The sequence below is a fragment of the Etheostoma cragini genome, chromosome 11, assembly GCF_013103735.1.
Source record: "Etheostoma cragini isolate CJK2018 chromosome 11, CSU_Ecrag_1.0, whole genome shotgun sequence".
In the NCBI taxonomy this organism is placed as follows: domain Eukaryota; kingdom Metazoa; phylum Chordata; class Actinopteri; order Perciformes; family Percidae; genus Etheostoma; species Etheostoma cragini.
The window spans coordinates 16790119-16812459 of record NC_048417.1 but is presented as its reverse complement, the minus strand read 5'-3'; the positions used below and the strand labels follow the sequence as shown (position 1 = coordinate 16812459).

Below are 22341 nucleotides of genomic sequence, written 5' to 3'. Positions count from 1 at the left end.
TACCTTTTCCTAGCTTATATTCAGCAATCAATCAATCAATTTTATTTGTCACAGGGAATTGTACACAGTCTAATTCCAATGAAAGATTATCCAATCAGCTGCAATATATCTATCTATTACAATGTATGCAATACATCTGGACAATAAAGAAACGTTGCGAAAGTTGCTTTTATGCAGATGCAGATCCAGATGCCGATTTAAAATTTTTAGAAGGTTCTTTTTCACATCTTTGTATGATCTCTGTTATGTAAAACAGACAGATGTTCAGGTAAAAATGTTAGGGGAAAGATAATCTAAAAGTCCACTTTTCTCTCATGAAAAGCTCTGAATCTAAAATAGTAGTCTGGAAATAGTAAGGAGAACTTTGAGTTTAGATTCTCTTCACAATATTTAGTTTCAAAAGAACAGGAATGAACATCTATGCACATGTAAGCAAATATTATTTACCCCAAACATCCAAAATAACAATTTTGAAACCAATTCTGCAAATCCAACAACTTTGACTTTTATTCAATCCATGTAAGGAAATCAGAGATGCATTTTAAGACAAACAAGTACATGGTATTAATCCAATGCAGTTAAGATAGGACTTTTTTTCAATTATCAGCTGGTTCATAAATCCTTCACCTCCACATGAGATAAGGTCTCTCAACTGACTCCTCAGACTGTAGTGACTCTCATGACCAGCTCTCGTGTGCTATTGCTGGGTTGGCTGCGGGCTTCCGGCTGCCTGAGGTGGCTGAGGAGGTGAAGGATGTTGTAGGGATAGTGTTGGTCTGGCACTGCACTGCCGCTGTTGGGGTCCACATGTATTTCCAGTCCTCCTGTGGCAGTCACCGCGGTTGTAGAAGTTGAGCCATCAGCTGTGGAGGCTACCACCATCAGCGAAGAGGTGGAGGTGGACACTCCTACCCCGGTCTGATAGCCTGGGCTGGGCTGAGACAGAGTCCTGTCTGCAGTGGTGTTCTTCAGGTCATCGCTGTCCAAAGACTTATCATAGTTCAGGACCTTCCACTGCTGGTTCACGGCCTGCCAGCGGTGGAAGATACGAAACACAGAAGGTCCCTCGTGGACAATTAGTGCTGTGGAAATCAGAGCATCAATTAGAAAATGTCACTGTCTGGCAGCAGTCTTAATGACACCACAATGTGATATATGTCTCTGCGGTGCTAGATTCACTGTGTTAAAGCCTGCAGGACATATTAGCTGAGGATATGGCGGAACAAAACAACTCATCTTTAAAGTATTGCACCATAAACCTCAGATATGATTTTTATTACTTAGAAAAATTGTAGACATGGCACAACTTAGGATACAGCAATACTCTCCACTTTTGGATTTATGTTAGTAAAAATAATGCATTTGTTCTCTGGTGTTGTTCGATAACATCTTATGACAGTTTAAAATTGCTTATTGATTCATGTTTATTGAACGCGGTATCTGGAAAATTGAAATCAATCTGTAACAAAATATGCTTAGACCCCAAGATCTTACTGCATTTCTTTTTCATTTTAATTAAGTCATGTAGGGGGGAAACTTTTTTTTTGTAGCCTGCTTAACTTAAGCAGAAAATCTTCTCTACCATTGTCATCACTACAGCCAGTATTCAGAACTGGATCACCACACCACACAATTTCAAATAGTAGCATTTTTTTATTACGTGTATAATAAAATAGCGTCTGCTAACAAATGGACGCATATAATTGCCAACCTCTTCTATATTTACAGAGTTTAGTGATAAAATCCTGTCTCTCCTCAGCTCTGTTTCTCTCCAACTCTGTGGATAAGTGAAAGTCAGGCCAGGTGACAAGTTAATCTCTGTAAAGTGCAGAGTTAATGACTCCACAATCAATCCTCACCACCAAACCGGAGACAATCAATCTCCTCTTCCTCTTATCCTGCTGTCTGCTGCAGTGGCAGTCAGAGTTTGCTTAATGTGGGATGCCATCACACAGTCATCCAAAACATGCCGGCCCCCGGGCTCCAGAGGAAGACAGCGGGCTTAAAGGGGATGCTACAAATTTGAATTTGGACACCCACACAAATCCAGAAAATGGTTAAAAATGCTTTGATGCACCTTTTTTCTGTGTTATATTAGCGCGTGGTGATTTTCAAAAGTTTGCCTGAATTTGACGTTGAAGCTTTTTATTATGTTTGATTAATCAAGTAAACTTTGGTTAAGCATTTCATCTTATTTAATATAGTAAGTTAATTGTAATAGATAGTACACAAATGTTGTTAAAAGTGACCAAACAATCATGTGTACAGTACAAATGTAAGCCAGTATAACATGACAGCACTCCCCACATACATATTGATGAGAAATGGTATTGATTTGTTGTATTGATTGTCAATAGTGTAAATTGTTCATGCCGGCATGTATAAATATTTAATCTGATGAAAACCTTTGACATTATGTCTAGTTTGCCTGTTGAATGCATGATGTACTGTAACTGCTTCTGGACACACTAATTGTTATTCTCAATCTTAAAAGGCACACATTAATTCCAAGAGGAATTGTGAGGATCTAATTATATCAAACAAGTAATGGACTGATGCGAAATCTAGCACCTTACCAATGCAGACGATATCCATAAAGCCGTACATGCCATAGCAGATCTGGAAAAGCAGATCTTGTCGCTGCCAGCGGGCTGAGGGGCTGAAAGACGACCACACCAGCCAGGAGATACTGGCCATCAGGAACAGGGAGCCCAAGATGGCTGCTGCTATCTGCACTTTTTCTATCACTGTCAAGGAGATGGCTTGCCACTGCAGGAAGACACAGACCACAGCAACAGATTAGCTCTTTGTAATTCATCTTTTAACCTTACTGAATTTTAAGAAAACACAAAACAAGAACAAGTACATTATGTAAGAGGAAGATACAATCCATGGGTGCATTCTCTGATAAAAAGCATAAATTCAAAAAAAGCAAAAAACAGGTCTGTGAGGTAGGAAGGAACCTGGTTATTGAGGGTTTTGTGGTTAAGGAGGAGGACTTTAGGCAGCAGAGTTTTGGATGTGTTGACGTTTATTTCAGGCAGCAAATGGACCATAGAGGTTCAAACATCTTGGCATCTCATCCTGCTCTTTTCTTTTTAAATGTCTACAGTGCTGCCTTGCACACCTACAGCTCACCTGTAGTGGATTCTTGGTGCTGATGGCAATGACCTGATATTTGTAGTAGCAGAGCTCACAGGCCCAGGAACCTCTCTCGCTGATCCATTTGATGAGGCAGGGATGGTGGGTGCAACGTACTGATCCACTGCACCGACATGGGCTCAGGAGCTCCCCCTGTGAGAGAGAGATAATCAATACCTGCAACCCAGGACAAGTGTTTTTCATAATTCAGTTCATTTAAATGCATACGCACATATTTCATATTTTTACTTTCAGTAGATAGCTTGTTTAGACAATCTGTGCAGCTGCTGGTGAAACATGAACCCAGCTACCTGTGCAGTGCTGTGATGTATATGAAGAAGAATAGAGTCGTACACTGATGCATATGTGGTTAGATTTTACAGTGGAAGCACATAGAATGCAATGAAATGCTGCTGACTACAACAACAAGCTAAACTTTTCTGCCTCACAATGCTGATAATCCTCTCATCGCATTTATTCCCTGTAGATGCTATGTACTGAAGGTTACACTATACATACATGTATATATTTGCAGTTCTTTGTGCTGGCTTATTGATTTTCTGAGAGCTTTGCATGCCCCCCACACACACAATCACCCAAACACATACACGCACGCTCGCACAAACGCACTAACCCTTTGTCTCACACTGAGTTGTCGATTACTATTACAGTTGAAAAGTAGAGGATTTGTCACTGAAGCTTTTGTAAAGAGCAAACTGCAAAATACTTACACAAAATGAACACAAATACTGCAGCTCGTAAAGGGAATATAGCTGGTACATACAATAAATATTCTTTTGTAGATTTAAACATGGTAACTTAAGACCAAATGCTACTCTAGTGCATAATGTTCTCCTTTATTTTTCCTTTCTCCAATTTCTTCTCTCAGTGCCTTCCCTCTCCGCCTGCACCTGCTTTTTAATCCATTAAGAGGGGAAAAGAAAAACTTGTCTGGCTGTCCTGCATTTGTCAAGTATTCATGAGTATATATGTAACAACATCCAATAGTTGAAACCGTTGTTTTAAAGTATGTGGTAATTTGTCATAGTGGCCATCTTGTAGGACATTTCGAAGCTCACTCAGTCAGTCAGATGAGGACATTTCAAGTCCCCTACATCCACATGGTGACAGCTACATTTGAGCGATTTCAAAGAAGGCAGATTAACTATTATATAGTGTGGTTAACCTCTATGCTGCAGTAGCCTGAATCTTAAAGAGGTAGTTGAAAGAAAACCAAACATTAATTTCAGCAGCTCAAAAGTTGCTGGAGTAAAGATCTGTTATGAAGAAGCATTTGAGCAATACTATCCATTTACTCCTGAACTGGGACTTAGAGGTAGATTTGTGAACTCTTGAACCATGTGAATATTTAACAAAGCATTACTGAAAAAGAACATATTCTTCTGAGATTTAGAACCCTGATGTGTAACTTGACCAACATGTGTTTTCAGCTTTTCCAATGGGGTTTGACAGGTTTTCCAAAACAATCACAGTTTTAGACTCTGAAACCTATCAGCTAAAGTGATAATAAGACATTCAATAAATTTGGCATTATAAGATTTTTCACTTAACAGCAATATGTGCTCAGCCTAACCAAGCCTTACTCATCTGAATAAATAGCCATATTCAGCCTGAGGAACAAATGAGAGATTTAAAATCACCCTGGGCCCCAAGCTCATCAAAATATATCTTGTCATATTGGGGATGGATAAGGACCCAAAAGATGTAGGCCTGTCATCTTTTTGACGTCCTGACCTGCAGTAAAAGAAACTACGATCTATAAAATTCAAAGCAGGACCTTCTTGTATGGATGTTTTAATCTTGATGGGACTGAAAAATAAAAATGTGCCCTGTGCTGCAAGAAAGCTCTCCCACCTCTCTAAGCTGATGCATTCACCTTCTGAACCAAGATATTGTTAATCAAATATTAAATAACCCCATGTCCACTACTATGAATACGGCATTGAGCAGTATGAGAGTCACTACAGTCCAAATTATTTCTCCACGGCATCGTTGTGCTGACAGACGGAGCAGCACCCTGATTGAGGAAAACGGAGAGAAAAGCAGGGAGTAAGAGGAGAAAAGGCCCATCTACAGATGGCCAGGGTGGGAGTGTATTGGCAGGAGCACCAGAACACTTCTGCCTTGTCCAATGAGACTCCAACCACACACTGAGAATGGCCTGATTGCAGCCAAGAGCTGAAACCTAGATCATTCCAGTACAACCGAGGCTGGAGAGAGAGCAAGATAAACTGATAATCAATGTGGCATTACTGCCCACGCATACAGAAAGTGATAACTAATTGTCCTTTTGTTGATCAAACAGCAACGATCATTCAAAAAAACTACAATAGAACAACGTTTTAAAAAGATGATAAGACTGATACCGTTGGCCATGTTATTCCGTTTCTCTGCATTATGCTAAAAACATCTCAGTGCACCTAATTTCCTCCTTATAAAATTGGATCCACTCCAAATGTATATAACAACACAAAAGTAAATTAGAGATGGCTATTCACATTTCTTAAGCTCCTAGAATCAATGCAAGTGAACTTAATTAACTCTAGGCCAAAGGAAATTGTGGTATAATAAAGTACCGCCCACAGAAGCTGAATCAAAGCAATTTTTACAATAGCCAATGACATTCAGGCCATAAGCATTTCTTTACTAAGTGCCTGCAATACTGTAGTCATTTGAAAAATTGCTTCAGATGCACATTTTCAACATATTCATCAAGTTAGAGGAAATATAATCACTGAAAAAATCAAATTACAGGTCAAATATTTTTCACATCACAACATCACATTTATTTACTTGTTGACTGCTCATGAAACATATGCTCGGAGACATTCCACTCATTGCTTATTTTACGGGCACCATTAAGCCTACAGTGACAGTTAATGGCCCTTTAAAAGTAATTGAATAAAAGTGCAACCATGGGTTATAATTTAAGTTCATGAATTCAAAGCTCCTTTCTTCATAGATATCAGCAAGGCCCAAAAAATGCAGTGTGCTCATGTACTAGTTTATTTCCCATTCTAAACAAATGGCAGAGGAGCCATCCCATGTACATTTGATGGAGTACAGAGCGCATAATGCCTCGGGACTGGGGGACCATATAGAAAGAATGATGCTTGACCCCTCGAGCCTTCTCATTGTGTCTCAGGCAAACGCACTATGCGAGTGCATCATCTGTGTTGTGATTTAGGACAGAATTTTTTTCTACGCACCAGGGACTCGCGTATTCTCTACATGCTGCTCAAGTGAGGACAAAACAGTAGAAGCATCAGACCCAAAGGACACTTTAATGTAATAGCACACAGATATAGTCCTTTACTTTTTTCCTTTATCCATTTTTATGTTCACTATGGACTATTACCTGAAACTGCTATGATCTGAAGATGTAGCAGATAAATTGCCTATTCTTAAAGGGATGAGCTCAAGATCAACTTTGAAAGCACAAGCTTGAATATAGAAAACGCTCCATGAAAGCAAGTTCGGGCCCCCTGTAAGGCTTCTCGCTGACCTTTAGCTAAATAGAACCGATGGATTGAAATATGTCTCAGGTTGGCTATACAAAAATACATGAATACCTGAGCTTTTGATACATTTATAATGTAATGTCTGTGAGTTTGGTACTGACTTGAGCTTAATTACTGTTCCTTTGGGGACAACAAAGAATATTTATCAGTCTTATGATTACAGCTGTCGATTATACTGTACGTTGTGTGTATCTTGGAACGGAATTTAACTCCAACAGAAGTAGACTGGCTTAAAGGATTGGCAAAGATTTTTACCTTATCTTAATACAAAACTCTCATGTCTACATAAAAGGTATTGCTCTCTGTAATCATTCCATGGCCATTTAGACATCACTTCAATGTGTGTATCGAATGTAGGTGACAGGGAGAGAGAATCTAGGTTTTGTTTGTTGCTATCAATTGGATGTTATTCAAAGTTACAGCCAGTATGAAGAGGAGGAGTGATAACAGTGACCAACACCTTCAACGGGCATGCAAGTATTGTATCATGACAGACTTTGGAAAAAAGAGGCAAACCTATCCCAAAAAAAGCAGGACTTACAAAGGGATAACAACGGGCACCTCAAAGAAAATGGCACCAACAACATAGACAGAAATCCGATTACATAGACTTATTACATTGTTTGGTGTCATATTAAATCAGACTACAACCATTTTTCAATGGTGCCTCTGGTGTCAGACATTCAAGGCCCTTTTCTAGTGGGGTGCTTGAGAAAAGCAATGTCTCTCATTCCCTTCTTTACTCTGTCTTGAGTATCTCAGCCTTGGGGATGGAAATGTTTTTGAGGTGGATTGTCAGATCAGATATTGGCTGCCTCGGTCTATGTGACATCCTGGAGGCTGGGGTGAGGGCGCAGGGGGAGGGGCAGAGGATAACTAATGTCCCCACTGCCTGTATCACACAGTGACACACAAACAGTCCACTCATCCCTCTTATCAAATGGAGTCTCATTCTCCTTGTATCCATTTACACATTTACACAGAACTTGCATACTGATAAGACGGCATGGAATTAAGTGCTATTGACTAGCTGCAATGTCTCAGGGAAGCATCAATGATGTGAGTTGGAGGAGGCCATGGGAAACACTGAAAATCCTGAAGGCGGTACTTTGTATGCACTGCGGAGTGTGCTGACTATCTGGAGTTTTTGGAAGAAAAAAACAACAAAAAAGGACGAGGCCTTGTCTCCCAATCTCAAAACTAGACCCCAATGTCTGTAATAATTACAAAATCTTGCTCAGAGGTGAAATGTTGCATAGAATTGCTGTTGGAGTAATGAGTTGAAACATATAGAGATTATAGACCACACAATAACCATGAAATTATAAATTAAAGCTGGTGCTATGGTAAAGGAAAAGCAACCATGAGTACACTGCCAGAGAGAAAGTTATATGTTCTACACCTCAGTTATCATGCTTCACACCTTTTGTAATCCTTCCTGCCTCCAATGCGAATTGGTGAGGTGTGACATATTTGTCAATGTGGTCCCAAAGTCCCTGCCAAACAGTGTAACTAATGTGTCTCCAAATTACTAAGAACTTGCTTCTCTGATCATTTCATATTATTAATTGAACCACATTTTACCCATATTTTCACATTTTTCCTCTCCTGATTGATGTATTCTAGTGTGACATTATCATCAATATTGCTCCGAAGACAGAGGCATGCAGTGTGAAGGCTTTTCTGTCCTGTTTCTCTCCCCATCTTATCATTTTCACTATATTAAGGTGGTGCATTCATGAGCATCAGAATGAGAGGTATTATTTGATGTTTTAATGCATATAATGCGTAAATATGAATACACAGTGTATGACTATAATATGTTGTTACTGCATATTTGTGTATCATCCACACTTGTCAACCATGGGGACAAGGACTGTCATTATCCTCCCACTGCTATCAATCTTTGACTTACATGTTCTGGTCCCTGGAAGCAGATCCTGCACAAGGGAGTCCTGAAGCCACTTGTGTAGCTGGTGAGAGAATACCTCTCCTCCAGTTTGCCCTTTGAGCAGTCATCAGAGGAGCTGCCGCAGCCGCGCAGGGCAGCCGACAGCTCTGCAGCATCAACCCAACCGGGTCTGTCTCCGCTTGGTAGCCCGGTGGCTCCTGCTGCAGGTGGGGCAATCCGGTCCCCTGCTTGCTGGTGGCTCCGCGTTAGCGTGTTGTTATTGTCGGGGACGGTGACGCTTGTTTCGTGGCTTTCAGTAGCTTGGACGCTCATGGGGGTCAGCGGAGGCAGTGGTGTCGGCGGTGGCCCGAGTAGGAGCACCCTCAGGTCACCGAGCAGGACGCAACAGCGGCTCTTCAGCATGCCCTGGCTGCGCAGCATCAAGCTGTATTCCGCCACAAACTCACAGCACCATGGAAAGGTGCAGGAAGAAAACAGTATCTACTGTATGTGTCCCCGTCATGAGCAAACACTTCTTAAAATGTGTGGGATGGGATGGTGGGGGTGCGTTTTCCAGTGTTCGTTGGGGTTTAAAGCAGCCTTTCACAATCAGTGTCTATGTTAGAATTAGCTGTTCCAAATGAAAGTCTTTTATTGTCTTCCCACGAGAATGTAAATCCAAAAGGCAAACAAATCCCATCGATGCAAACAAGTGTCTGAAGCCATTAAATTCAATAAATGAAACAGCTAAAAGAGGAAAGTCAAATGTCAGATTGATATAAATATGCATTCACATAATAAGGCTATGGCTCGTTCACTCAGTGTCCACTGTCATTGCATGGCCCTAATGGTCTGCCTACTCTATAAAGGCTAAACTATCTAGACAGGCTTCTCCCTCCAGATTCACGACGAGTGGCGAAACCAAGAATCAAATCTGCCTTTGGGCTGCAGTGGACTGATAGGACTAACAAAATGTCAGCGCTCATTCTTTTAAAATCAAATATTCCAACAACACCGAAAGACACATTTTAAATCAGCAACGATCAGATTGCTGTAAAAATCGTGGGCTCTCAAAGCAAATCAAGTCAATCGATGGCGTGGCATGAAGCGAAATCGGTCTTACCTGGCGAGCTACCACGATTTTTATACGACTCACAGTTTCAGGATTTTTTTTTTGTTCCAGATCTCCTGCCAGACTGCAGGTCGGTGACAAGTCTGCGTGAAGCTTACATCCCCAATTATCAAATTTCCATATTAAAACAAAAACAAAACGATGGGTTTAATTCCCCCCGTTAAAATCCAAGACGATTGTCGGACTGTCCTGCTCAGGGTGAAAGCAGCCGTAGCCCCGCATTCTCCTGTGATCATTGGCTGCTGAATCGGTGCTGCAGCTTCAGCACCATGATTCCTGGGACAGCTCCCAGACGCCACACGTCACCACCGCACAGTGATGCAAGCAGCCAACTCATTACAACTGAGACAAATGCACGAACATGGTTTACTAACTTTTAGGCAAGACATCCATTTTTTTAAGAGGCATTAAGTTAAAGGTCACATTACTGTTCTTTGAAAAAAGGAGATGTGTAATAACCTACCTTTCACCATGCAAACGGAGAGCAGAACATTTTAAAATTAAACTTTTGTAGGTTAGGCTAGATATAGGCCTGGATAGACAGATAGGTAGATTGCGGACTAGATTTAAACTAAGCAGCCATTAAAAGCACTTTCACCAAATTTTTCTCGTCAATATAAAAAAAGACCATCACTAGTCAAACCAAGCGTTGGCAAAGGTAGTAAGCCTATGCTACTGGTAGCCTACTCTTTACTTAAGGTAATTATTTCCATCTTAATTGCACAACGTTAGCATGTTTAAAAGTGAATTGTAATGCATACCTGCCCCTTTTATTATTGTCTTACGTTGTAGATTACTGATAGCATCAATGTTTTTTTTGTGGGTTAGCAAAATGGAAAAAGGCCTTGATGCATCAGTAATGCATATAAACCAATACTAAAACACATGGGGCAATTTGCATGCATTACAATTCAAATATTCTGTGATGATAATAGGCTCCTTATGTTCTTTCTTTCTTACTGTTTCTTTCAAGCTAAAATATCAAAGATATCTCCCCAGGTTACATGAATACGGATTTTCTAGAAATTAAAGCTATTAAATACGTTGTATAGTATTTATTGACGTTTTTATACACATACAACATATCTTCACATCACCAAGCAACCAACACCTCCACGTGCCTCGTGTTTTTATACGTCACTTCCTGCGCGGCAGACCATCAGCTTGCAAATTGTCAATTAGCTTAAGCTGTTTCTCCCTGATTCGTTCGTACAAACTTTACCGTCTTTAGATCACACGGTTGTTCATCATCTGCTCTTCCACGAATGAATACTCATTTATGTCTAAAAGTGCTGACGATTAATTGCTACGCTTATGTTGTTGGCGCTGCCACGCTAGCAACGTTAGCTAGCTGGCAGAGTTGATGTTAGCAGGAGATGCTACAGTAACGTTACAAGTTTACGAACGTTTAGAAGAACGATAATTGTACCGCTGACATTAGTCCAGATGAATGGATCACTTGCTTGTAGGTAACTAGATGTCAGGCCAACTCGGAGTGTGACTGATAATCGTTTACATTTGTGAATGACTTCGTGGTAACGTTAGCGAGTAACGCTAGTTGCTGAAAAGTTCATCATGTCCACTCAGCTGACTGCAGAGCAGCAGCGAAAGATTGAGGAAAACCGACGGAGGGCTTTGGAGAGAAGAGCCCAAAGACTTGGACAGACTATTAGCAGCGATACCCAGACCTCGTCAGGCCTCAGCAGCAGATCTTCAGTGCCGAAAACGTTACAGCCCTCTAAACAGAGCGTTGCTTCGGATCCTGCTACCCTGGCTCAACACACAGCTTCTGCACCAAAACTGTTTGTCCCGCCCTTCAAAAAAGACTCACCTAGCTTGAATAACTACAAGCAAGGCCCAAAGCAGCAGCAGTTATCTGCTACTAGCAACCAAATCTACCAGAGTAACTATGCTTCTACGAGACAGGTAAGATTTTTGCTGTAATGTTCAATTATGCATTGTTTGAAGAAAAAATAAGAACTTATTTGCCAATTCCTTGTCTTTGCTTGTAGATAAAAGTCATTGACCCACTTCCACACACAAGAAATCAGCATGTGAGCAGCCCTGTTGTGTCTAGTGGAGGAAGCTGTGGTGTGCCACAACCTGTTCACCCCAAACCTAACCTCACGTCTAATAGCTCTGGCGGCGCAGTAGGCCCATTCTACAAGCAAACTAGTAAACCTGTCCAAAGTCCTGTGGCACAGCTGCCCTCCAACTCATCATCTTTGAATGCTGTACCTGCAAAAAAGCCTGTCATCTCCGTAAGAGGGAAATGTGCAGCTCACACAGAAGGCCGCTTCAGAGTAGAAGTGGGGTACCACACAGAGCTGATTGCTGTTTTCAAATCCATCCCCTCAAAGAACTATGGTTAGTATGTGCCTGTGAAACTATGTTGTTTGGCAGCTGGGTCTTGATGCTCAATACTTTCATCAGCCCCACCACAAATATGGCAAACACTGGATCATAAATACATGAGCAACATTTTCTTTTAGAGTAATTAACCATAAAGCCTATCAGTGTCTGAAAATTGAGAAAGATATTCGAAACCATATCAAGACAGACAACAAATACTGTCAACATTCTCGAGCTGATTGAGTAATTTTACGTATTTGCATCACACCAAAAACAACAGCAACTCAGTAGACGATGGTTATGCACCCTTCTGCACCAAATCAGGCTGTGTATCAGACCGTATTATATTTTAAGAGGCCAGACACTCAAATCTTTTGTCCTACCCAATATTGATTTTCTAAATAGGAACACCAAATTTCACCATTTAGGGATTTTTGTCTGGTTTTGTAAGTGTATCTCTGTGTGTGTACTGTTTTTTACAATAATAAAGTGTTCTTTTCTGTCTTAGACCCTGCCACAAAGATGTGGAACTTCAGCCTGGACGACTATCGCCAGCTAAGTCTGAACATAAGGGCAATATTCGTGGGAACATGCACTCCTTTTTTCCTAACTGTAGTAGCCTAAATTGAAGGCATGGCAGAATTTTCTTTGGGCTGCTGCTGCTGCATGTCCTCTGTCTTTACCCTGTGTTGCAGTGGTGGAAGCAGCTGCTATTGCCTCTGTGTCTTTGAGGCCTCTGGAGGGAATGGAGCCAATGGACGTCGCGGCTGCCACAAGCCGAGCTTGTGACGGTGCGACGCTGGGGGCGCTGCTGAAGCTGTGTAACGGCTGGCAGAAACCTGGAGCCACTGTCCAGGGCCAGTGCGTCCTGGTGTCTCCGACGAAGTTTGAGGTTAACGTCGGTTACCATGTCGACATCATTGCAGCATTCAAGCAGATGCCAACAAAGAGCTATGGTAAAGTTATGCAATTCACTTTTTTTGTCTTCCTGACAGTCTTTTCTTATGTTGTATCTGCATTTAATGACTTCTGATACAGGATCAATTATTTACTTGTTGTGTCAGACATGAAAACGAGAAAGTGGAGCTTTTCAATTGAGGATTACAAGAAACTCTGTGAGTTACAGCATTTGCTTAATTTACTTGTTTTTGTCTCTGTTATATTTGCCATCTTGTCTGACTGGGCTGTGTTTCATACCCAGTGGATCTCCTCGGTGGGATAGCAGCAGTGGAGGTGGAGCCTCTGCCTAGGGCAGTAGTCCAGGCTTTCTCTTCCAGGTTTGACGGGACTGAAGCCAAGTCTTCAGCCGTCCCTGAAGCAGACCTCTCCAGCATCGACCCCTCGCTAACCTGCAGCCTCATGCCCTTCCAGAGGGAAGGAGTCAAGTAGGTACCTTGGGGCAGCTATTGGTGCTCATTGTGCTTGGTGTAGCCAATAACTTAATATAAGGAAACAGCTATTTATCTATAATTTACTAGTCTTGTAATAAAATGAAGAGATAATATTATAATAAACCATTATTTTTGTGCCATTGCTCTGTGCTGTGGCTTCAAGTTTGCAGAAATAAGGTTGGATTAGAGTGATTTCCACTCACTGTCCTGCTGTAGGTTTTAATTTTTAGCATTTCTCTGTCTCCCTGTAGTTTTGCGGTGTCCAAACAAGGCCGTCTCCTCCTGGCAGATGACATGGGTCTGGGAAAGACAGTGCAGGCCATCTGTATAGCAGCCTACTACAGATCCGAGTGGCCCTTGCTGGTGGTGGCTCCCTCCTCTGTGCGATTCACCTGGGCCGAGGTAAAAAAGCATTCTGCGTGTTAGAAGAAAAATGGTACATTACTTGGTAGATGTTAGAGTTTATCACTTTATTTCCATTTAATGGTGTCATTATCGGTCTGCATTAAGTCAGCAGGCACCCTCTTAAGGATATTCTTTGAATCTCTTTTGCCAAAAGCTCTCCCTTACACATTTTAATGCAGTTTTCTTCTGCTAAAGCTCATTTGCATCTGAAGAATGTTAATACTCTTCCCCAAGGACTGCTTGTACTCTGTAGGTCTCTTATCTTCAGTAGGGGAGATGGCAGTATTGAATTTTGTGCTTCCATTTTCTTTATCTCATGGGTGCAGATGATAATTTGGATTTCAAAGCATTGGTTTATAATGGAGATGTGAACAGTTTATTTATTTGGTTACTTCATGGAATTATATCATTCATAAAGATTTGCTTCACCTGATATTGCTGATATAGCTTAACACAGGCTGTACATGCACAGCCAACCACCAGTCACAATCTGTTGATCAATTTATCAAACAACCAAAGAAGGACTTGCTAGTCGACTACAACCTAAAATTTAGAGGAAGCAACATGCATGCATTATTAATATAATTCACTTTAGCCTGGATTGATAGTATTACATTAATACAATGGTGTCATACTAGTAAACCAGCGTATTTCTACCTAATTTCCCTCTCCAAAATTACTTCAGAAGTGTAGTAACAGCACTTAATGGCTTTGGTGTTTGTAAAGCATTACATTTCAACAAACTATGGTTCACATAAGAACATTTTAGTTTTTTTATTTTCTATGTAGATGCACTCTCTTACAAAAGTAGTTGAGAATGATTTCGTATTTCTAAATAGAGCTATTTATGTCATCTTGTAAAAATAAAGCAAAAGTCATTTTCTTCCAATACTGTGCAGGACTAACCTGTTTTTTTCTGCCTTTTTAATTTGATCTCACAGAAGAAAGGTGTTAGACCACAAGGTCATTAGGAAGGGCCCACACTTGTTATCATTAAAATATTGGCGCCTTTTTGGCCCTGTTGTCCTTTCACAATTTCAATATATTCAAATTTCCTCTCAGGTTTCCCTTTTTCTCTGACTGTGTCATGTTTGGTTGCATCTCTTCTCTGCTTAACTCACAGCAGCATCTCCAGGCTGTAGCAGCACATTTTGAGAAGAGCTTTACTTGGCCTTCTGTCTATTACCTAGAAAAGACAACCGTCTCTCTAAATAGATATTTTGGATCAAACACAGTCCCGCCAATCAGGGGTTGGAATCGCAGAGGAGGGTTTAGTCGCATGATGTTGGCCCATTAAAGGACACTTAGTCGTCTGGCTCGACTTTTATCTGCACTGTTTGTCTTGTGCAGTTGGCCACATCTACTGCACAACACAGGAGCTCTAACCTAATGAGTTTAATCCATGTTGACAGGCGAATCAAAAGCAAGTATAAGTGAACTGTCAGAAACATTTGGGCCACAGGGAACATTTTTCTTATCCAATCCAATCCAATCCACTTTATTTGTATAGCACATTTTACTAACAAAAAATTTCCAAAGTGCTGCACAGAAAACTCAAACATACAAAACAATGAATGTAAAATATTGTAAAACAAAATAAGAGCATCTGGTTTAAAAAGATAAAAAATCGATAAAAATAATAAATACTGAAATACAATAAAACAGTGAGAGCCATCAAAGGACAACACAACACATGGAGTTAAAAGCCAAAGAATAAAAAGACTTAAAACACTCAACTGTTGGGGCTGTTTGGACAACCAACCATCTGCATGGTTGGTTGGTTTCTAAATGGGATCACTGTGATGGTAATAGATTGTATAATAGAATAAATTGTAAGTGATAAGTAGCAGTCAGTCACAAAAGTTTTGAATTTATCTGTGGTGGCCATTGAAAATGACAGAATCAGACTTTTTTTTCCCAGTGGTAGGGGAAAAGTACAGCCTGAACACCAGTTCTGTTATTCTGTAGGGCTGCAGTTAATTATTATATTTATTTTTCGAAAAATCTGTGGATTTTTTGGCTAATTAATCAATTAGTTGTTTGGTCTATAAAATGTCAGTAATGGTGGAAAATGTTGATCAGTGTTTTCCAAAGTCCAAGATGACATACTAAAATGTCTTGTTTTTTCCACAACTCAAAGACATTTAGAGGAGTGAAGAAACTAACTTTTTATTATTTACCTTTTTATTCTTCATTAAAAAGGACTCAAACTGATTAATCGATTTATTTTTAGCGATATTTGACAGTTGGCGAGTCATTTAATAGTTGACAACTGATCAATGCATCTTTACATCTCTACAATTTAGTTTCACTCTGCATCTCTGACTTATATGAGTACGTATCTATGCCTGTAGGCCTTCAGACGCTGGCTCCCCTCCCTGAGTCCTGAACGCATCAACGTGGTGGTGAAGGCCAAAGACAATCTGCGTTCCGGTTTGGTCAACATCATCAGCTACGATCTGCTGAGCAGGATGGACAAGCAGCAGCCAGGAAACTCCTTCAATGTTCTCATCATGGTTAGCTGTGTGATTGAACTGTGCAGTGTTTAGAAATGGCTGTTTTTTTTTTGCCCTAAAAAGGAATAACTGTATCTTATAGACAACATATTTGATTTTGTCTTTCTGTGCAGGATGAGTCTCACTTTCTGAAGAACATGAAGACTGCTCGTTGTAAAGCAGCCTTGCCTCTGCTGAAGGTGGTTATTCTTCTTTTGTTTATTTCATGTTTTAATTGGATTTGGACTCATTTTGGGACATACGCCAAAGAGGTTATATTTTCACTCGTTAGTGACATTTACCTGTCCGTTTTAAAGAAGCAGATTCAGAGGGTGGCAAGGTATAACCTTGCTTGGTAAAACCTGGGAACCCTTTACATTAGGTAGGACTGGGCAATTTATCTATTATATGGACATCGATATATGAAGCTAGATATCTTCTTGAGTTTTGGATATTGTATTATTGTGATATGACATAGAGTAAGGGTTTTCTTGTCCTGGTTTTAAAGGCTACATGACAGTAAAGTGATGTCATTTTCTGAACTTACCAAATGGTTTTAGCTCTTCTATTATTTGCCTTTACCCACACTATTGATGATTATTTATCTAAACTCTCATTGTGTAAATATTTTGTGAAAGCACCAATAGTCAACTCAACAATATCGCTGCAATATCAACATCGATGTATTTGGTCAAACATATTGTGATATTTAATTTTCTATATATTGCCCAGCTCTAACATTAGGTCACAAATCAGATTTGTGGGGGTTCCAGGTTGTGCAAGTAAAATTGTCCAGATAATTCCTTAAAACTCATAGAACAAGATCCAGATTTACATACAACTGGCTGTCAAAGCCTTAAACAACATAGGCTGGACCTTGCAGTTACAGTATGTGTGCAAATAAACCAAAATGTATCCACAATCCATTCCAAAGTAAGCATCATTTTCAATGGGCAACGGTTGAGCAACAGAACAGTTATTTCTGCTACATGACAAGCACTGTAACATAGAGCATGTGATATACATTTAATTTATATGGTCATTATTACTGATCTTTGGGCCAAGTATATCTACTTGGTATTAAACCGCTCAACACAAAATCTTGTAAGGCAGTTGTTGCCCTACATGTTTTCAAAAATGTTGAATAACCATTTCAACCATCTGCCACAGGTTCCAATAGGATCCCTGTACTATTGGACAGTTTTCCCTGTGTTACTGTTTTTGAGAGGAGAAATTGTTTTGCATTTATGTATGTTGCCTGGTAACATAGATCCACAAACCAGCTGAAGCCAAAACATTTCAGCATTTGGCTCGATGTTGGTTTGAATTTTTGCTTTGTCAGCTAGACTCCCTCAGCAGTGCTCTGATCAGAGTTGTTTTTTTTATTCTCAGGCAGCAAAGCGAGTGATTCTTCTGTCTGGGACCCCTGCAATGTCCAGACCCTCTGAGCTCTACACCCAGATTCTGGCAGTCAGACCTACACTCTTCCCTCGCTTCCATGAGTTTGGGATGCGCTACTGCAATGCCACACAGGTAGCTTAAGCCTCAACAATTGTCTGTCCAAGTATGATGCTTAATACTGTCGAGCTGTAATTCTAGTAGACCTCAGAACATAGAAGGCTTTAGGTGTTGGTTTAGTGAATATTTATTTATCCGCCTCAGCCATATTTATAGGCTACAGTTCCTTGAATGAGATGTCAAGTATTTGCTCTGGGGTGGGACAATTTGACAGGTCTGCTAAGAACATTATGATTATAAAGTTGAAACTTTAAGTCAGGGTATGATGGTGAACACTGAATAAATCATCTGATGAACAAATAATCAGATTTTTGGGTTTCAGCAGATTCCTCCACTGATTTCTTTTTTTGTCTCCATGCTTCTCCTTGTGTTGCTCTGCTCTTGCAACCTAATCTCCTTAAATCATTTTGGTGTGTTCAAGTAGGGAACACGTTATGTGATTTAAAGGCCAATTACATTCTTAATTTGGTCATGACTCATTTTAAAGATTGTGGAGGCTTTGCTCTGTAAAATTATTTCTACCATGGAAGTCACATCAACATGGTATCCCCCTAGAGACTCTGACCAGCTGGAGTTATCCCAGTTTACTTCCTATGACGGAAACCTGAGCTTTTCGGTCTTTTCAGTCTCTGGCTGGAGTTGCATTAAATCTAATCCATGTGTATAGTTATCAAGAACCTTGACGTTTGACACTCCAAGGGTATTGTTACCTGCTCTTGAGCCTCATATAAGTATGTTGGCTCCATTCTTTTTTCCCAGCATCTTCTATTATTTTACTAAATTCTTCTCATCTATCTCCTTCCTCTCTAGATGCCTTGGGGGTGGGACTACTCAGGCTCATCTAACCTTGGGGAGTTGAAGCTGTTGCTGGAGGAGTGTCTGATGTTGCGCCGCCTTAAGTGCGACGTCCTCTCCCAGCTTCCTGCTAAACAACGCAAGGTCGTCACAGTGACCATAGATGGTATCAACGCCCGCATAAAAGCTGCTCTGTCAGCTGCTGCCAAGCAGTTGGCCAGTGAACAGAGCAATGTAAGTTACAAATGTTTACCTCAGTCTTGGGAAAAGCTAGAAAAGACACAAAATTTGTGTTTGTTTTTAAATGGAAGTATTCAAAAACCTTAAGAAACTAGCCTCTGCTGAAATTACATTATACATAACATATACAGCCTTCCCATTTTAGAAATGAGTGCAAAATGAATCAATCCTTCCAGAAAATGGTTAAATTGGACAAAATGACACATAAATATAATATAATAATATAATGTAAGACTAAGATGTCATGTTGGCTGAAAATATCAGAAATCTGACCTTGTAAATTATCCAAGCAATTTTGAAGTATTTATACATTCAGATGGGAGAATGTAGCTTAGCGTGATTGTTAATTATCACTCTGCTCCCCAGTAATGGCAGTCTTATCAAATCATCAATCAGTATTTCTTCTCTGTTCTTATCTTGTGCTTTTTTCAGAAAAGGAAAGAGAAGGAAGCCCTGCTCATCTTTTATAACCACACAGCTGAAGCCAAGCTGCAAGCCATTATGTAAGTACAGACCCTCTAATGGTCTGGGATCAGCATGTCGAATCAGCTCAAATGTGATGAGCACTGAGATTAAAATGTAAAATGAATCTGAACCTTTTGTCAAGCCATTGTGACTGCACTGGATTTAAGATAAGAGTTTTAATAAGTACACATAGGACTGAATATTTCACTGCTTTTGTTGAAACAGAGCTATGTTGTTTCTGTCACTGCCAGGGAGTACATCACAGACATGCTGGAGTGTGGGAGGGAGAGGTTTCTAGTGTTCGCCCATCATAAGTTAGTCCTGGATCATATTGTCACCGAACTAGTAAAAAAGGTGAGTCAGATGTACTGATAATAGACTGCACAAAAATGACTCAAACAAGATGGCAAGTTGTGCACTGAGTGACCTGGTCTCAAAGAAGAACACAACTTCTGCAGTTTGGCAGCATTTGGGGTTCCAACCTAATGAGAAGGGAGAGGTGTTTCAGTTTTAATGTTTGGTCTTCAGTTTCTGAACGGTGTAGGCACAAGCCAACAGTTTGGTGACGCCGTCTGAGCCTTACATGATACATTTTAGTCGTGGTAATACTGTATACCGTGATAAATTGGGGAGGAGAGTCATCGGTATCAAAACTTTGGTCCATCCAACTCTAATGTAATTTTGACGTAGAGTGCTTTATTTTTTTCTTCTTTTCTTTTTTTTTTTTTTTAAACCAGACTGGCTTTTTTGTGGGAGTTACTCTTATTAGTAGCTGTAGGGAACAATTTGAGCTTAGTACTACTACTACTTTTTGTTATTATAAGTTTAACAAGGAAGGGTTGTTGATTTGTATTGGCCCGCTTCTCAAATCCACTCTGGCCGTTTAATTTCTCATACAGAATGTCAGTCACATCCGTATCGATGGGTCCACTCCTTCAGCTGAACGGCAACAGCTGTGTGAGAAGTTCCAGTACTCGACTAAGACCTGTGTGGCTGTGCTGTCTATCACTGCAGCTAACATGGGTATCACCCTGCACTCTGCTGACCTGGTGGTCTTTGCTGAGCTTTTCTGGAACCCCGGGGTAAGCCATGGAAAATTATTGTCACAAAATAATGTGTACTCATTGTGACTACTTTTATTAGGAACACAATATATTTTGTAGTATTTTCATTTGGGACTCAATTTTGAAAGTAAAAAGTGTAGATAGACAGATTTTTCTCATGAGGAGTTGGGGGTGACCTAAACAAATGTTGTATCTATCTATCTTGTATACCTCAGGTGGGTAAATTAATGCAAATTCTACAAATCCAAATACGTACTTACGTACACTTACGTAAATTGGCAATGCTTTGGTCATATCAAAGTTGCGCACCTGCAGTGTCTGCCCTGTGTGACCTTTGGTAGGGAATTGTAGAAAACTTTGTATACATGCTAGAAGGCAGGAAATGAGGTGAACAAGGGAGGATAGTACTGTCATTCTGTTCATATACGTACATTGGGATTTACTTTTTTTGCTGCTTTTTGTTTCATCCAGGCATCATGGGAATTTCCCACTTTATGCTAACCGTGGAGTTTGCAGTGAGAGAGATGTGACCATCACAGTACAATCAAAAAGGGCATACTAAAATTGAGGAGTAAAGGGGAACAAATCTAAAAAAAGGCTTGATTCATTAGAAAGTGATTCCTGTACTTCACCTCGGTGCCAGTAACCAAAGCCATGAGGAATCCTAATAGTGCTTTTATTTCAACTTTTGGCTGCTTCAAGCCTGAATAATGACTTTACATTTTATTTATATTATTCCTTGAGCAGAACACTCATCAAAATTTACTGCAGCTGAAAGAAGGTTTGGTGATGCTAACGCAACTCAAATGCTCTTTTTATTTATTTTTTTTTTCTGTAGATTCTTGTTCAGGCAGAGGATAGGGTGCACCGTATTGGACAAACCAGCAATGTGAACATTCACTACCTGGTTGCCAAGGGAACAGCTGATGATCACCTGTGGTATGTGTCAATCAGTGGTCAAAATGACCCAATTAAACGGAGTAAAAAAAGGCTTAAAAAGTTTTATTATCAAATACTCATCAGTCTTTCACTACTGAGCCAAAACTGTAACAGTAGGAGTTGAAGTTTATGGGAGTCGTCTGATATGCATATTGTGACAAGCAGTGAATTGTATTGTATCTGCGCTATTGTTATAAAGATGTTTCTCTTTTATTGATCCAGGCCAATGATCCAGGAAAAAATGAATGTCTTGGAGCAAGTTGGTCTGTCTGAGTCAAACCTCTCAGACAAAGCGGTGAATGCCAGCTTCCACTCTAAGGTAAGCTCTGCATCTGTATATAAATACATCCATAATCCTGTTAACAGTTTTTAAATAGATGAAACATTAACATGAGCATTAACATATCTAAACTGTGCAACAGAACTCACTTCGCTAAATTTAAACAAGGTGTCATATAAACCAGATTATTTGGCTTTGTTCAGGACCCTAACCAGAGGAGCATCATGGAGATGTTCCAGAGGTCTTTCACTGCAGATGACGACATAGATGAAGTCATCTTATTGGACGCTGTGAACCATTGGGAGAACACCCCGCCTTAAAACAGTTCTGGTCAACACCACGGTGTGGTTGGACAAAGCCACAGCAAAAGGAGCATCAAAGATCATTTCAGCAGATGACTGAACATTTCCATGTTGACAAATTATATTAACATTACTCTGTTTTGAAAGTCCCCGTTCCCTTTTTTTCTGCCTATCATGACTAAATGCATTTTCTTTTTAAAAGCTTACAAATATATGGAAGCATATTTACAATTCTGTAAGTTTTAATTAGAAACTTTCTCAAAAAATGACTTACTTGAAGTTAAGTAATTACTTAGTATCTCAAAATAATAAACACTCAAAGATAATGACATAGTATTTCAAACATTCTTAAAATAAGTATCTAAAAAAGTACGAAAAAGTTCTAGAAA

At 40.0% G+C, this 22341-nt stretch overlaps 2 protein-coding genes across 5 annotated transcripts; one reads left to right on the top strand and one right to left on the bottom strand.

Annotated features, from left to right (window-relative positions):
• Window positions 1-234: 234 nt before the first annotated feature.
• Window positions 235-10010, bottom strand: march4 (membrane-associated ring finger (C3HC4) 4). Its single transcript, XM_034886577.1, has 5 exons — window positions 9698-10010; window positions 8599-9321; window positions 3139-3294; window positions 2577-2769; window positions 235-1082 (listed from the first exon to the last, which is right to left on the bottom strand). Exons 2-5 carry the CDS (start codon window positions 9013-9015, stop codon window positions 661-663), a joined length of 1188 nt encoding a protein of 395 aa, XP_034742468.1. The 5' UTR covers window positions 9016-9321; window positions 9698-10010; the 3' UTR covers window positions 235-660.
• Window positions 10011-10833: 823 nt separating this feature from the next.
• smarcal1 (SWI/SNF related, matrix associated, actin dependent regulator of chromatin, subfamily a-like 1) lies at window positions 10834-22315 on the top strand. 4 transcript variants are annotated; one of them, XM_034886528.1, is made up of 18 exons: window positions 10834-11393; window positions 11442-11632; window positions 11719-12073; window positions 12567-12617; window positions 12754-13014; window positions 13123-13173; window positions 13260-13443; window positions 13701-13851; window positions 16209-16370; window positions 16484-16549; window positions 17742-17882; window positions 18678-18896; window positions 19335-19405; window positions 19619-19721; window positions 20267-20449; window positions 21270-21370; window positions 21593-21689; window positions 21854-22315. In XM_034886528.1, exons 1-18 carry the CDS (start codon window positions 11282-11284, stop codon window positions 21968-21970), a joined length of 2616 nt encoding a protein of 871 aa, XP_034742419.1. In that variant the 5' UTR covers window positions 10834-11281; the 3' UTR covers window positions 21971-22315. The 4 variants fall into 4 exon arrangements, with proteins under 4 accessions (XP_034742419.1, XP_034742418.1, XP_034742420.1 ...); XM_034886527.1 differs by having other exon boundaries at window positions 10834-11632; XM_034886529.1 differs by lacking the exon at window positions 18678-18896 and having other exon boundaries at window positions 10834-11632.
• The last annotated feature ends 26 nt before the right edge of the window (window positions 22316-22341 follow it).

Bases quoted from the DNA above. Each gene is read 5' to 3' on its own strand.
- march4 (XM_034886577.1), bottom strand. From the start codon at position 9,015: ATGCTGCGCAGCCAGGGCATGCTGAAGAGCCGCTGTTGCGTCCTGCTC. The intron at 3,295-8,598 runs GTAAGTCAAAGA...TCTCTCTCACAG, and splicing joins GCTTCCAGGGACCAGAACAT to GGGGAGCTCCTGAGCCCATG. The intron at 2,770-3,138 runs GTGAGCTGTAGG...GTCTTCCTGCAG, and splicing joins GCACCAAGAATCCACTACAG to TGGCAAGCCATCTCCTTGAC.
- smarcal1 (XM_034886527.1), top strand. From the start codon at position 11,282: ATGTCCACTCAGCTGACTGCAGAGCAGCAGCGAAAGATTGAGGAAAAC. The intron at 12,618-12,753 runs GTCTGAACATAA...CCTGTGTTGCAG, and splicing joins GGACGACTATCGCCAGCTAA to TGGTGGAAGCAGCTGCTATT. The intron at 19,722-20,266 runs GTGAGTCAGATG...TTTCTCATACAG, and splicing joins TCACCGAACTAGTAAAAAAG to AATGTCAGTCACATCCGTAT.